General features: G+C 41.2%; 1 protein-coding gene across 27 annotated transcripts in view; it reads left to right on the top strand.

The window, feature by feature from the left end:
* MICAL3 (microtubule associated monooxygenase, calponin and LIM domain containing 3) overlaps nucleotides 1-12,362 on the top strand; it is a 228,696-nt gene that overhangs the window by 102,465 nt on the left and 113,869 nt on the right. For all 27 annotated transcript variants that reach the window (XR_015253912.1, XR_015253913.1, XM_086714507.1 and 24 more), the window contains 8 exons: nucleotides 1,006-1,345; nucleotides 3,415-3,622; nucleotides 5,501-5,617; nucleotides 6,019-6,120; nucleotides 6,776-6,931; nucleotides 7,950-8,050; nucleotides 10,997-11,254; nucleotides 11,632-11,747. Coding sequence is in view for 25 of the 27 variants with exons in the window: in XM_086714507.1 (XP_086570633.1) it covers nucleotides 1,082-1,345; nucleotides 3,415-3,622; nucleotides 5,501-5,617; nucleotides 6,019-6,120; nucleotides 6,776-6,931; nucleotides 7,950-8,050; nucleotides 10,997-11,254; nucleotides 11,632-11,747 (1,322 nt within the window). In the remaining 2 variants the exon portion in view is untranslated. The remainder of the gene's footprint in view (nucleotides 1-1,005; nucleotides 1,346-3,414; nucleotides 3,623-5,500; nucleotides 5,618-6,018; nucleotides 6,121-6,775; nucleotides 6,932-7,949; nucleotides 8,051-10,996; nucleotides 11,255-11,631; nucleotides 11,748-12,362) is intronic.

Genomic DNA, 12,362 nt, shown 5'->3' with positions numbered 1-12,362 from the left:
CTCTCTCATTCTAATGACATGTAGCATAGTGCATTTAACATTCTTTTTTTTTTTTTTTTTAGTTTATTTATTTGTTTTTGAGAGAGACTGTGCATGCACCCATGTGCGTGTGCACGAGCCAAGAAGAGGCAGGGAGAGAGGGAGAGAGAATCCCCAAGCAGGCTCTGCACTGTCAGTGCAGAACCCAATGTAGAACTCAATCTCATGAACCATGAGATAATGACCTGAGCCAAAATCAAGACTTGGACACTCAACCAAGTGAGCCATCCAGGCGCCCCAGTACGTTTAACATTTTGTTTATTAATCTGTCTCACCCACTGAACTGTAAGATCCTTGAAAGCAAACACTGTCTTACTCATCTTTCCATCTCCAGTGTCTGAGATAGTGCTTGGCATGTAGAAGGTATAGGGTAGGGGCACCTGGGTGTCTCAGTTGGTTAAGTGACCGACTTCAGCTCAGGTCATGATCTTGCAGTTTGTGAGTTCAAGCCCCATGTCAGGCTCTGTGCTGACAGTACAGAGCCTGGAGCCTACTTTGGATTCTGTGTCTCCCTCTCTTTCTGCCCCTCCCCCACTCATGCTCTGTGTCTCTCTGTCTCTCAATAATAAATAAAAATGTTAAAGGAAAAAAATTTAAAACAAAAAGGTATAGGATATACATTTGTTGAATGAATATGACACTTAGGAACTCCACTTTGAAAAAGAGGTACATATCCTAGAAAATGTGTGTAGGTACGGGTGCCTGAGTGGCTCAGTTGGATAAGTGTCCAACTTCAGCTCAAGTCATGATCTCATGGTTTGTGGGTTCGAGCCCCTCATCGGGCTCTGTGCTGACAGCTCAGAGCCTGGAGCCTGCTTTGGATTCTGTGTCTCCCCCTCTCTGTCCCTCCCTCTCTTGCACTCTGTCTCTCTCTCAAAAATAAACATTTAAAAAGAAAAGAAAAGCAAATGTTTGTAGGTAGGCATTTGGATTTGCTAACCATTCTTTTTTCTTTATTTTTGTTAGATTAATGTGACGGAATCGGGTGGATCAACAGCCATCCCATTGCCCCCTTTGTTGGGGGTGCTGAGAGTGGGGAAGCATGGAGGACAGTAAGAATGAGACCATGAATCACGCTCACGTCCTCTTTGACCGGTTTGTGCAGGCCACCACCTGCAAGGGAACCCTTAAGGCCTTCCAAGAGCTATGTGACCACCTAGAACTGAAGCCTAAGGACTACCGCTCCTTTTATCACAAGCTCAAGTCCAAGCTTAACTACTGGAAAGCCAAAGCCCTGTGGGCAAAGTTGGACAAGCGGGGCAGCCACAAAGACTACAAAAAGGGAAAAGCATGCACTAACACCAAGGTAAGGGTTTGGCTTCTCCCAGGCTTTGGGGTCACTGACCTAAGGATTAAACCAGAAAAGAAAAGATTTTGAGTAGAGGTAGGCCAAAGAAAAGGATTGGGTAGAGGTAGACTGGGTGAGAACTAGGCAGAGTCTAGCCAAGACCTGTCACGGAGAGTCCAACTTCTACCTTGTTGAAACTTCGTGGGTTCGTTACCTGTGTTCAGTTGACTGTTCCCATTTCCCAGACCCTATTGTTTTTTTTTAAATGTTTATTTATTTATTTTGAGAGAACTCACGTGTGCAAGTGTGTGTGCGAGTTGGAGAGGGACAGAGAAAGACTCCCAAGCAGGCTCCACACTCAGTGTGGAGCCTGACATAGGGCTTGATCCCGTGAACCATGAGGTTATGACCTGAGCCGAAATCAAGAGTTGGACACTTAGTGCTTAACCAACTGAGCCCCCCAGGCACCCCCGACCCTATTCTTACTTCATGTATTCACATACTGAACATTCAGTGTTTCAGCTCTTTAAGAGCTGAACAACCCTAAAGTCAAGTGGTATAGGAACTTTTTTTTTCCCTGAGGCTCTATTTTGAATCTCACACTATTAGGAGGATGCAAGTCACTTAGCAAAGAAGTAGCCATGCCCTGTTAGCATCCTATCTGAACATGGCTTCGTAATACCTGTCATGTCATGTTTATAAAGTCTTTATTCCATACTTATGACCGATAAGGTATAGATAGTATTTGCTAACTTGGGGATTTGCCGCAAGCTTCAGACCTCTTTTCATCCGTATTCCAAAGATTTGTTTTGATAAGCAATGGCCTTGTAAGCCAAAATATTTCTTTTGCTTTCTTCACAATCTAGAGAAATAGAGTTTTCATGTAACAGGGGAGATACTCAGTCACCTGTGCAGGGGTAGGTACAAGGAAGTGGAGAAGGAATAATATATTTCCTGCTTTCCTCCTTTGTGAAAACACCTTTTGTGAGAAATTTGGAGCAGGCTAGCAAAGAAATGAAGTTGCGGATGACTTCGTGACTAGATCATTAATGTCCTTTCATGAGCTTTACTTTGCCCTGTGTGGATACCTCCTCCAGTGGATTTGCATCTGGGTAGATACTCATCAGAATTCAAGAAATTTAGAGGCATGACTTTTATGACTGAGTTCTGGAATTTTATTACAAATAAAATGAATTCAAAACCAGAAACATTTTATGTCTTTTTTCCCTTCTGTGAATAGAGTACAAATTAGTTAAGTGTCCATTCTCACACTGAGTACTTTCTAGAATAAGGGTCTTGAAGATCAGTTTCCTGGATTTTTGGTCTAAAGATGGTGATTTTAGAACTCTTTTCAACACATAAAACTTTGGCTCTTGAAAGTTGCCTTCTAGGAATCCTTGAGTAGTAGACTCATTCCAAGACTCTTACGATTGCCTGACCTGAACTATATGGGGCACCTGGGTGGCTCAGTCGGTTAAGTGTCCAACTTCGGCTCATGTCATGATCTCACAGTTTGTGAGTTCAAGCCCCAAATCGGGCTCTGTGCTGACAGTTCAGAGCCTGGAGCCTGCTTTGGATTCCGTATGTCTCTCTTTCTCCGCTTTGTCCCTCCTCCACTTGCACTCTGTCTCTCCCTCTCTCTCAAAAATAAATAAAACGTTAAAAAGAAAAAGATTGCCTGAACTATGTATTTAATAATCTGTGTCTCTTTGGACAGAAATCTCCTTGACTTAGAAACCTCGCAAAAGATCCTCTCCTGTCAATTAAGGTGACATCTGATTTTCAAATCATTTGTTGAAATGATGATCCACTTCAATGTATTACAAATCTACAGGTGAACACGTGCTGGGTTTATGTCCAGCACTGACAGTTAAGAGTCTCCGGTATCCATAACAATCACCAGCTTTTCTCTCAAGCCATTGCAGGTTGTCTCCTGTGACCCAGTTGGGTCCCCCAAGATTTCTTGGGAGAATACCCCTGTTTGGGGCTTTGGGGAATGATGGTTATGTGATCCATGAAACTGTTATAGAAATGTGAACTTTCCTAAGAGGTGCTCCCTTTGCCCTGAAAGCAGCTGTGTTTTTCAGTGTCTCATCATTGGAGCTGGCCCCTGTGGTCTCCGTACAGCCATTGACTTATCCTTATTGGGAGCTAAAGTGGTTGTTATTGAGAAACGAGATGCCTTCTCCCGCAACAATGTCTTGCATCTCTGGCCATTCACCATACATGATCTACGAGGTCTGGGTGCCAAGAAGTTCTATGGCAAGTTCTGTGCTGGAGCTATTGACCATATCAGTAAGTAAAACCAGTTCCCCTATAAGATCTCACCCCTACCTCTACCCACTTGTTCGGTAAAAAGAGGCAGATTGAGGAATTCATACTCATCCAGCCCAGTTTGTTCTGATATCATTAGTATCTAATGTATAGAAAATCCACTCTGCTTGGAGTCAAAATACCTGTGATGCAGTGGTCTGTAACCTAGGACTCTTACCTGCAAGGGTTATCTCCTATGAAATGAGTTTAGCTTAAGGATTTCTAAAGTTAGGTCTTGAACTCTTACTGAGCACTTGCAGTGGGTGGGATCAGCATCGGGGCCAGGCTAGGAAATACTACCAATTTGAGCCTTGACCCTTTGGTGGTTTTTAGTCCAGGGGAAGAAGCACAAAGCATGAGGCTCTGTCTAATGTGATATGATAGATACTCTACTAATGTAAGAACAAAATGCTATGGGGACGCATTTCTGTAAAGCCACAGTTATGGAAGCAGCCTCCTAATTTTGTCGTAAGTGGCAAATCAGTAATGAGATTCGTTTGGTTAGGTGATTTTCATAAGGTCTACAACCTGGATAGCTCTTGCTGTACTTTTGTCATCTCCAAGCTCAGCTTGGGCCCATGCTTTTCCCTATAGAGTAAATATAAGTTAATGCAGACAGTGATTTTGTTTTCATGAGTAAGCAGCCTATCTAAAAAGTGATTCAGAACAGATGATGTCTACATTATGAAGTTCAAGTCTTGTTTATTGATCATTGTTAATGATTCCAGGAAAGCCTTATCAAGGAACTTTTGTTCTGAGCTCCTCCAGATGTGTCCCGCAAAAAACATTAAACTGCTTAACTTTGGCTGTTTGAGGCAGTTGTGCCAACTTTTCAAATATTGGCCAACAGCTACCACACTCCACTGGCAGAGGAAGTACTCTGCCCATCTGTTGGGCTATAATATGTAAAGCATCTTGGAATCCGGTTGTCTGCAAATATTCAATATGTGTTAGAATGGGATTTAATGAGCCTTTAGAAGTGTGACTCAGAAGGGTGGTGGTTGTGGTAAGCAGGGGAAAATAACCGAGATGGCTTAGATGAGGATTTGCATGTACCAGCTTAGTCAGAAGCTGTAGGTGAGTTTGGTCTTAAGAGAGGACCAAGGGTCATTTGATTCAGTGGATTTGTCTGCCTTATGTAGGATTTGCCTTGGAGCTGAGAGAGTCCTACATTAGGGACAGGTTTTTATCTTACCACTTGGTAGTCATTCATTGGACATGAAATAAATAAATCTCAGTGTGATAATGAGCAAGACTTTCAGTCATTTTGAGCCTTAGTTTCTGCACCTGTAGACCAGTGGTGGGAGGGGGAATGGTAAGAGATTAAGGTTTCCCCTTCTTACTTTATAATTATAGAGTATGTGAAGATGAGTGAGATAATAAGATGAAAGGGAGATGCTGTGGAAATCTCAAGTAGTGCAGCCCCTTTGTATCAGACTGGAGAGCCTACGTATGGGTGCACATCTTTTGCCTCTTATGGTAGGTACAATGTCCTGTCAGGATTGTAGATGCTGTTAGATGACTGTGGCTCTGACTGAATCAGGGGAAGATGGAAAAGAGAGTCTCCTGTTGTCTGCAATCTCTGTTGTCTCAGAGCTTTTGGTGGTTTTGAACACCTAACCCAAGAGGTGGGAATGACCTTGAATGTCTCTCTAGAACATCTCTTGCAGAGGATTTATTTTCCCTTAAAAAAGAAGGAAAGAAGCTGTAAAGCACGGTTTGGAAAATGTCTCCAGCTACAGAGACTTTGAGAATCTGGGTAAACTGTACAGGTGGGCAGATGAGCACCTGAGCAGTAATCACTGACGGGTACTCTCTTTTCAGTGTGCCCTCACTAGTATGATCTTTTTGTTCCCCCAGGTATCCGTCAGCTTCAGCTAATACTTTTGAAAGTAGCCTTGATCCTAGGCATTGAGATCCATGTCAATGTGGAATTCCAAGGCCTTGTACAGCCTCCTGAGGACCAAGAAAATGAACGTGAGTTGGATTGGACAAATGAAGAAGGGATAAAAGGGAATTGAGTGGGTGAGAAAAGATGAAATCAAGGGAGAAAACTACAAGAATCTCTGGGTTATTTTCAGAACTAGTTAAAGAGCCTTCTGCAGTTGTACAGACTATATCTTTTGAGGAACTTTTGCCTTAATGGGGAGGCCTTTCTTGCAAACACTTGTATTCATTATTGCAAATCATATGATGGGGAATGTTCCTTTGTGAGCCTTCTTCAAGGCTTCTTTCTTTCTGTGGTGTTTGTACCTCATGCTTTTATACCTAGTGTTTTCTGTTTGGGGTTTTGTGCAGTCTGCCTTTGGTACCTAAAGGTGTTTTAGGTATATGAATATGGTCTTGGTGATGACCTTCATTTTGACTTTGGTCCACAGGGATAGGTTGGCGGGCACTTGTCCACCCCAAAACCCATCCTGTATCAGAATATGAATTTGAAGTGATCATCGGAGGGGATGGCCGTAGGAACACCTTGGAAGGTATTTGTCAATACCCCTTTGCCTGCTTCATAGCAGAGGGAAGGGTAACCTTTCCCATCCCTGGGGTGAGTGAGAGTTTGTGTCATCAGAATCGATACTCCTAAAAATCAGCATATGTGTGCTGTTTATACTAATTGAATAGCAAGCCCAGCCTTCCACTAGCCAACTGGTACTTGGTTACTTCTTACAGGACATACTTGTTAGGGCACTAGGAGATAAGCTGTACTTTAAATGGTTGACTTTAAATGGTTGCAGGATTAAATCTAAGTTTAGTAAGCTGGTGGCTTTTCTTTTCTCTCTTTTCTTTCCTTTCCTTTCCTTTCCTTTCCTTTCCTTTCCTTTCCTTTCCTTTCCTTTCCTTTCCTTTCCTTTCCTTTCCTTTCCTTTGGAAACCTTTGCACTAAGTAATATTCTGGTCAGTTAGATTTCATATTGCTTGTTAGTATGGGGGAGACTTTGACTTCTTTCCTGAACTCTTATATTTTTTGGCAGGTAAACCTTATTTTCAGATAGAGAAGAATTGCCCTAAAATTTTCCCATTGATTCCCATCCCTCATGTTCCCTAATGTCTTCATCAGCATCCCTTTCTGTTTGAAGTGATCTTCCTTCTTTTCTAGCAAGCTGTGGCCACCTCTGAAAATGTCTTTCCTTCTAGGATTTCGCCGGAAAGAATTTCGTGGCAAATTGGCAATTGCCATTACAGCAAATTTTATTAACCGAAATACAACAGCAGAAGCCAAAGTGGAAGAGATCAGTGGTGTGGCTTTTATTTTCAACCAAAAATTTTTCCAGGAACTGAGAGAAGCCACAGGTTGGTATAGATGCCTCCAAAGCAATTAGGATAAAAATTTAAATAACTGCTTGTGATTCTTCTCTTAGAGGGTTTGGTAGAGTGGGTGGGTGGTCATTGCTATTATTGCTTGTTTGCCCCTCTGCTCTTTCTTCACTTCTATACTTTGTTGTTAGTATAATGCTTTCCTTATCACTATCTCCTACTCTAGTGTTCTTTGTCTTCCTTACAGTGACAGGGCTGCTCTGGGTTTAGTTATTTATTTGTTTTTAAGGGTTCATTCTGTCTTCTACCAGCTCTTCTCCAAGCCCTTCCCCTATGTTATGGCTCTGAGTGATGGTGCTCAATGCAGTAAGCTATTGGTTGATAGTTCTCTGGTTCACTGAGAACCTGACTTTACACACTTGAGTATACAGTCTTGTGGTCCAGTTTGGGCATGAAGTAAACCATGTGCTAGACAGGAATGAGATTGTTGTGTGATAACTTTTGAATACATTAACTTTGATATTTTTGATCCAACAAAAACATGCAGCAAATTTCAGTTCCATCTTCTAGAACATGATTTCTTTCCATTAATTACATCAATGTTGTAGATTAATTGAATTAAAAAGTCAGTAGTTCATACTCTGCTTCCAGGCATCTAGTTGTCCTATTAAAAGCCAAAGAGATTTTCCCAGTTGCTTTGATGACTATCTAAGAGGTTTAACCTGAGAACCAACCCAAACCCTCTTACTAGAAGTTAGCCTTTCCTTTTTTTTCAAATCCATATATTTCTGCCTACTATTCATGGTTTTTAGGATACCTTAGGGTATCAAGTGAATTATAGGATAGTGCAGGTATAAAACAAAGTTCCCCCTCTTCTCATGAACTGAACATGCAGGAAGTGAAAATCTGGGCTCAGACGTCTCTTTATTTTCATGTTCTCTTCCTGGAGTTTTACAGCCCTTGTCTCTGTGGGCCTGTGTACAACTTTCTGGCTGCCCTAATGTACCTTCGTTTCAGCAAGCCCTTATGTGACACATTTGTTTTCTGGTTGCAGGTATCGACTTGGAGAATATTGTCTACTACAAAGATGATACACACTATTTTGTTATGACAGCCAAAAAGCAGAGTTTGCTAGACAAAGGGGTGATACTGCATGTGAGTAATGTATTCTTTCAAACTTCTTTTTATGTCGTACTAGTTAATGTGACCACTAAGGGAAAGAATTTTATTGTCTGATGAGTTTTTCCTTCAAGGGTATGAAAATGAGCACCCATCTCACCTCCTAGGAACATGAACTCCTCTAATGTTTTTTAGTTTAACTTAAAAAAAAAAACCAAACTTTTGTTATGGAAATTTTCAAATGTAAACAAAATTAGAGAGAATTGTATAATGAACCCCCATGTGCCCATTTTCCAGCTCTAACAATTATGTGGCCAATATTATCTCACCCCACTCCCCACTCCTGCCATTGGATTGTTCTAAAGCAAATGTCAGATTTCAGTTATCTCTGATACTCAGTTTAATTTTAGGTGATTTGGTTTGTGGTTATAGTTAATTCCATGTATGACTGGTTATTGGTTGGTTAATAGGTCGTATTTTGGGAGAAGGTGGTAGGGGGGAAGGGAGTTTGACCTGGAAGCCTGAGAATGGTTCTGGTTTTCCTGCAGATACAACTATCAGAAGTCTAGGGAACACTGACTGGATCAAGGTATATTTTGACCTCTTCATGATCTAACAATGGATAAGAGGTCTGGCTCAGCCTTTTTTCTAAGTGAATAATTGTAGGACATTCCTTAAGATGATGAGCAGAAAATGAAATCAGAGAACCACAGAGTAGTGGCTCTTTAAGGAGAGTTTCTTAAGTCCTATTTGGTCTTCAGTCTGAATCAGAATTACTATCCCCATGTGATGAAATGGATAGAAGAGGCACCAGATGTGCTGATTCAGACCTGTACAGTTCTTACCACAGACTGAAGCCTGAATTTCAGGGTGCCTTTTGTCTTTTCAGGATGATAATGAATCATGTCACTGAATTACACTGTTGCCTTATCTGAGAGCAGTGTTGGGGGCATGCCAATGAGCACGTGCCTGCAGCACAGTCTCTTTTCCATTCATGGACCTTGTATCTGTTTCTCTGCCTTGTGTTCCTTTATGTATATAAGCAGAAATAGGGCAAAGCAGTTTGTACAGCCCATTCTGCCAAAAACATAAGCAAGGTATACTTGGTTGGATGCTTTATCAATAAGAAGTAGCCAATGAACCTGGTGGTATGCCTTGGGACTAAGTTAAGACAAATCTACCATCTTAGGCAGAACTGTGGTTATCAGTTGAAATTATAGGCACACCTTGTTTTGTTGTGCTTCACGGTTACTGCCTTTTTTTTTTTTTTTTTTTTTTTTTACAAAATTAAAGGTTTGTGGCAATCTTGCACTAAGTCTGTTGGTGCCATTTTTCCAACAGCATTTTCTTGTTTCGTGTCTCTGTGTCGTATTTTGGCAATTCTCACAATATTTCAAACATTTCCATTATTACATTTGTTATGATGATCTGTGATCAGTGATTACAACTTGCTAAACCCTCTAATAATGGTTAGCATTTTTCAGCCATAAATCATTTTTTAGTTAAGGTAGGCTGTTTTCTTTTTAGACAAATGCTATTCCACACTTAATGGAGTACAGCATAGTGTAAACATAACTTCTATGTACGGGGAAACCAAAAATATTCATTTGACTCGCTATTGCGATATTCACTTTATTACAGTGGTCTGGAACGGAATCTGCAGTTTCTCCAAGGTATGGCTATATGTAGGAATAATCTTGCTTTTCATTTATTTTTTTTAGAGGGCAGGGGCCATGTTTCTATGTGTGCTGCTAAGTACTAAACCCATTGTGGTCACTTACTCAATGTTGAACACTGTTTCAAGGACCAACTTGAGTATTTGTGTTTTGACTTTTAACATCTTGTAGTGCTAGCCTAAAGCACCATCAGGGACATTTGGAAACAAACCTTAGGCCCCATGTTAGAAGAGTAAAGATTTGGCTCAGTTAGCCAGGAAGCCCCAAAACAGAAAAGGAGTTTTTCACTTCTTTATGTGGAAAGCCCGTTTTCCTCTCATCGTTGTTTTTCTTTGTTGCTGGGTTTCTCTGAAGCCTTTCAGAATCTTATGTATTATTTTGAAAACCTCTGTTACATCTTCAGTTTATTTCTTGCCAGCCCCCTGGAACTGCTGTTGCTGCCACATTATATCTTTGGCACTGGAGCTTTCGGGTACTCCCTTTGCATTTGATAAATTATGCAGTGCTAAATATTGTATATGGTCCCGGTTGCCAAAAGCTGTTTGCTACCCAGAAGATAATGATTGCCAATAATAACAAATTATAAAATATCTTTTCAGTTTAGAAAGTACCATCACATAAATTATTTTATTTGGTATTCAAAACAACTCTAAGAGATGGATTGGGCAAAATCAAAGAAATATGACTTGCTCCAAGTAAATGGAAACGCTAGGACTGTGTTTTTAGGTGCCAAAGCCTGTGCTCTTTTATTTAATTAAAAAAAGTTTTAATTTTTATTTCTGAGAGAGAGAGAGACAGAGAGAGAATGCGAGTGGGGGAGGGTCAGAGAGAGAGGGAGACACAGAATCTGAAGCAGGCTCTAGGCCCTGAGCTGTCAGCACAGAGCCCAACTCGGGGCTCGAAGTCACGAACTGTGAGATCATGAGCTGAGTTGAAGTCAGACACTTAACAACTGAGCCACCCAGGTGCCCCAAGTCTGTACTTTTAGAAACAGCCTCCCGACCCTGGGGTGCCTGGGTGGCTCAGTCAGTTAAAGTCCAACTCTTGATCCCATCTCAGGTATTGATCTCAGGGTCGTGAGTTCAAGCCCCACGTTGGGCTTTGCACTGGTTGTGAAGCCTCCTTAAAGAAAAAAAAGAAGGAAACAGCCTGCCTCTTTTCTCTTTAAGTTGTGTAGAAGACTTATTTTGGGATATGAAATCACTTTAAGAAGAAAGGAAAAGCTGTGAAACTAGCTTATGTCTGACATGTTTAGTGTAGCTCTTGCTGGGCTTGTCTTTCAAGCTGCTTCTCTCTCTGGAGACAGGACTATGCCGACACAGAGCTCTTGCTTTCCCGGGAGAACGTGGACCAAGAGGCTCTGCTGAACTATGCCAGGGAGGCAGCGGACTTCTCCACTCAGCAGCAGCTGCCGTCTCTAGATTTTGCCATCAATCACTATGGGCAGCCTGACGTGGCCATGTTCGACTTCACTTGTATGTACGCCTCTGAGAATGCTGCCTTGGTGCGGGAGCAGAATGGACACCAGTTGTTAGTGGCTCTGGTTGGGGACAGCCTCCTAGAGGTGAGTAGTAAGGATGGCAGCACTTTATAGAAGAAGCAATAGTAAGGAAACAATAATAATTAAGAGCAAATGTGAGTACCCCTGGTTGTAGAATGAGGGTCTACTACATGCTGCAGCATAGGTCAGCTCCCTACAGGAGTTACACCAGGAAGTAGGGAAGGATTACAGGCTCTAGGGCATCCAGACATGCTAAGTATGGATGGAAATTCTGCAGCTTTTGTGATTTGCTCCTCTACCAGTTTATGAAGTGGAAAAGCCCAGTATCTGAATAGTTGCCAGAAAGTACTGTCAACAGCAAACTTTCTTCGTTTCTCAATTTAGTTTCCCTCTTTTAAAATACAATTTATTTAATTCCTCATTTCCTTTCTCCTTCATAGCCTTTTTGGCCAATGGGAACAGGAATAGCCCGGGGCTTCCTAGCTGCTATGGACTCTGCCTGGATGGTACGAAGTTGGTCTCTAGGAACAAGCCCCTTGGAAGTCCTGGCTGAGAGGTAATGGAAAGCAGCCAGGTGTCTCTTCCACGAGAAAACTGGGAGTGATGAATGGTTTGCTCCTCAGGCAGACTACAGGTTTTCTTCCTTCTCTCTCTCTTCCTTTCTTAATTAAAGATGTTTTCGTACTAAAGAAAGGAAAGGCAAGATATTTATTTATAAAATCATAGGTATGTAAAGATTATTTAATCTAAGTGGTCTTCTTTTATTCCTTTTCAAATTAAATTTGTTACTGACAAATAGTATCTGAATCTTTGCATTCCATTAAAGGACAGTATCTGATTCTTTATGACAGTCACATGAACAAATACATAAAAATAGTACATTAAATCTTCTGTCAAAGTAGAAAGACTTAAACTAATGAAATCAGTGCAGTAGCAGGGGACATACTAACATAAGAAAAGAAATAAAAAATGACTTTGAATTCAAAAGAAAATCCCAAACTGCTTGTAAACATTTCTCAAACTCCCAAATGTCAGATATTTTGAAGCAGATTATTACAAAAGAAGTTAAGAATCCTAGGATTTGTTTGCTAATAAAGAACAAATGCCTTGACCAGAAGAACTAGAGAAATAAGATTTCCTGGGTGCAATTGGTGGTTGACAGCATTTTAAG

Source organism: Puma concolor, chromosome B4, assembly GCF_028749965.1.
Source record: "Puma concolor isolate L17-30 chromosome B4, mPumCon1.1.hap2, whole genome shotgun sequence".
In the NCBI taxonomy this organism is placed as follows: domain Eukaryota; kingdom Metazoa; phylum Chordata; class Mammalia; order Carnivora; family Felidae; genus Puma; species Puma concolor.
The sequence above is the reverse complement of the archived record's forward strand: the minus strand, read 5'-3'. Positions and strand labels throughout refer to the sequence as shown.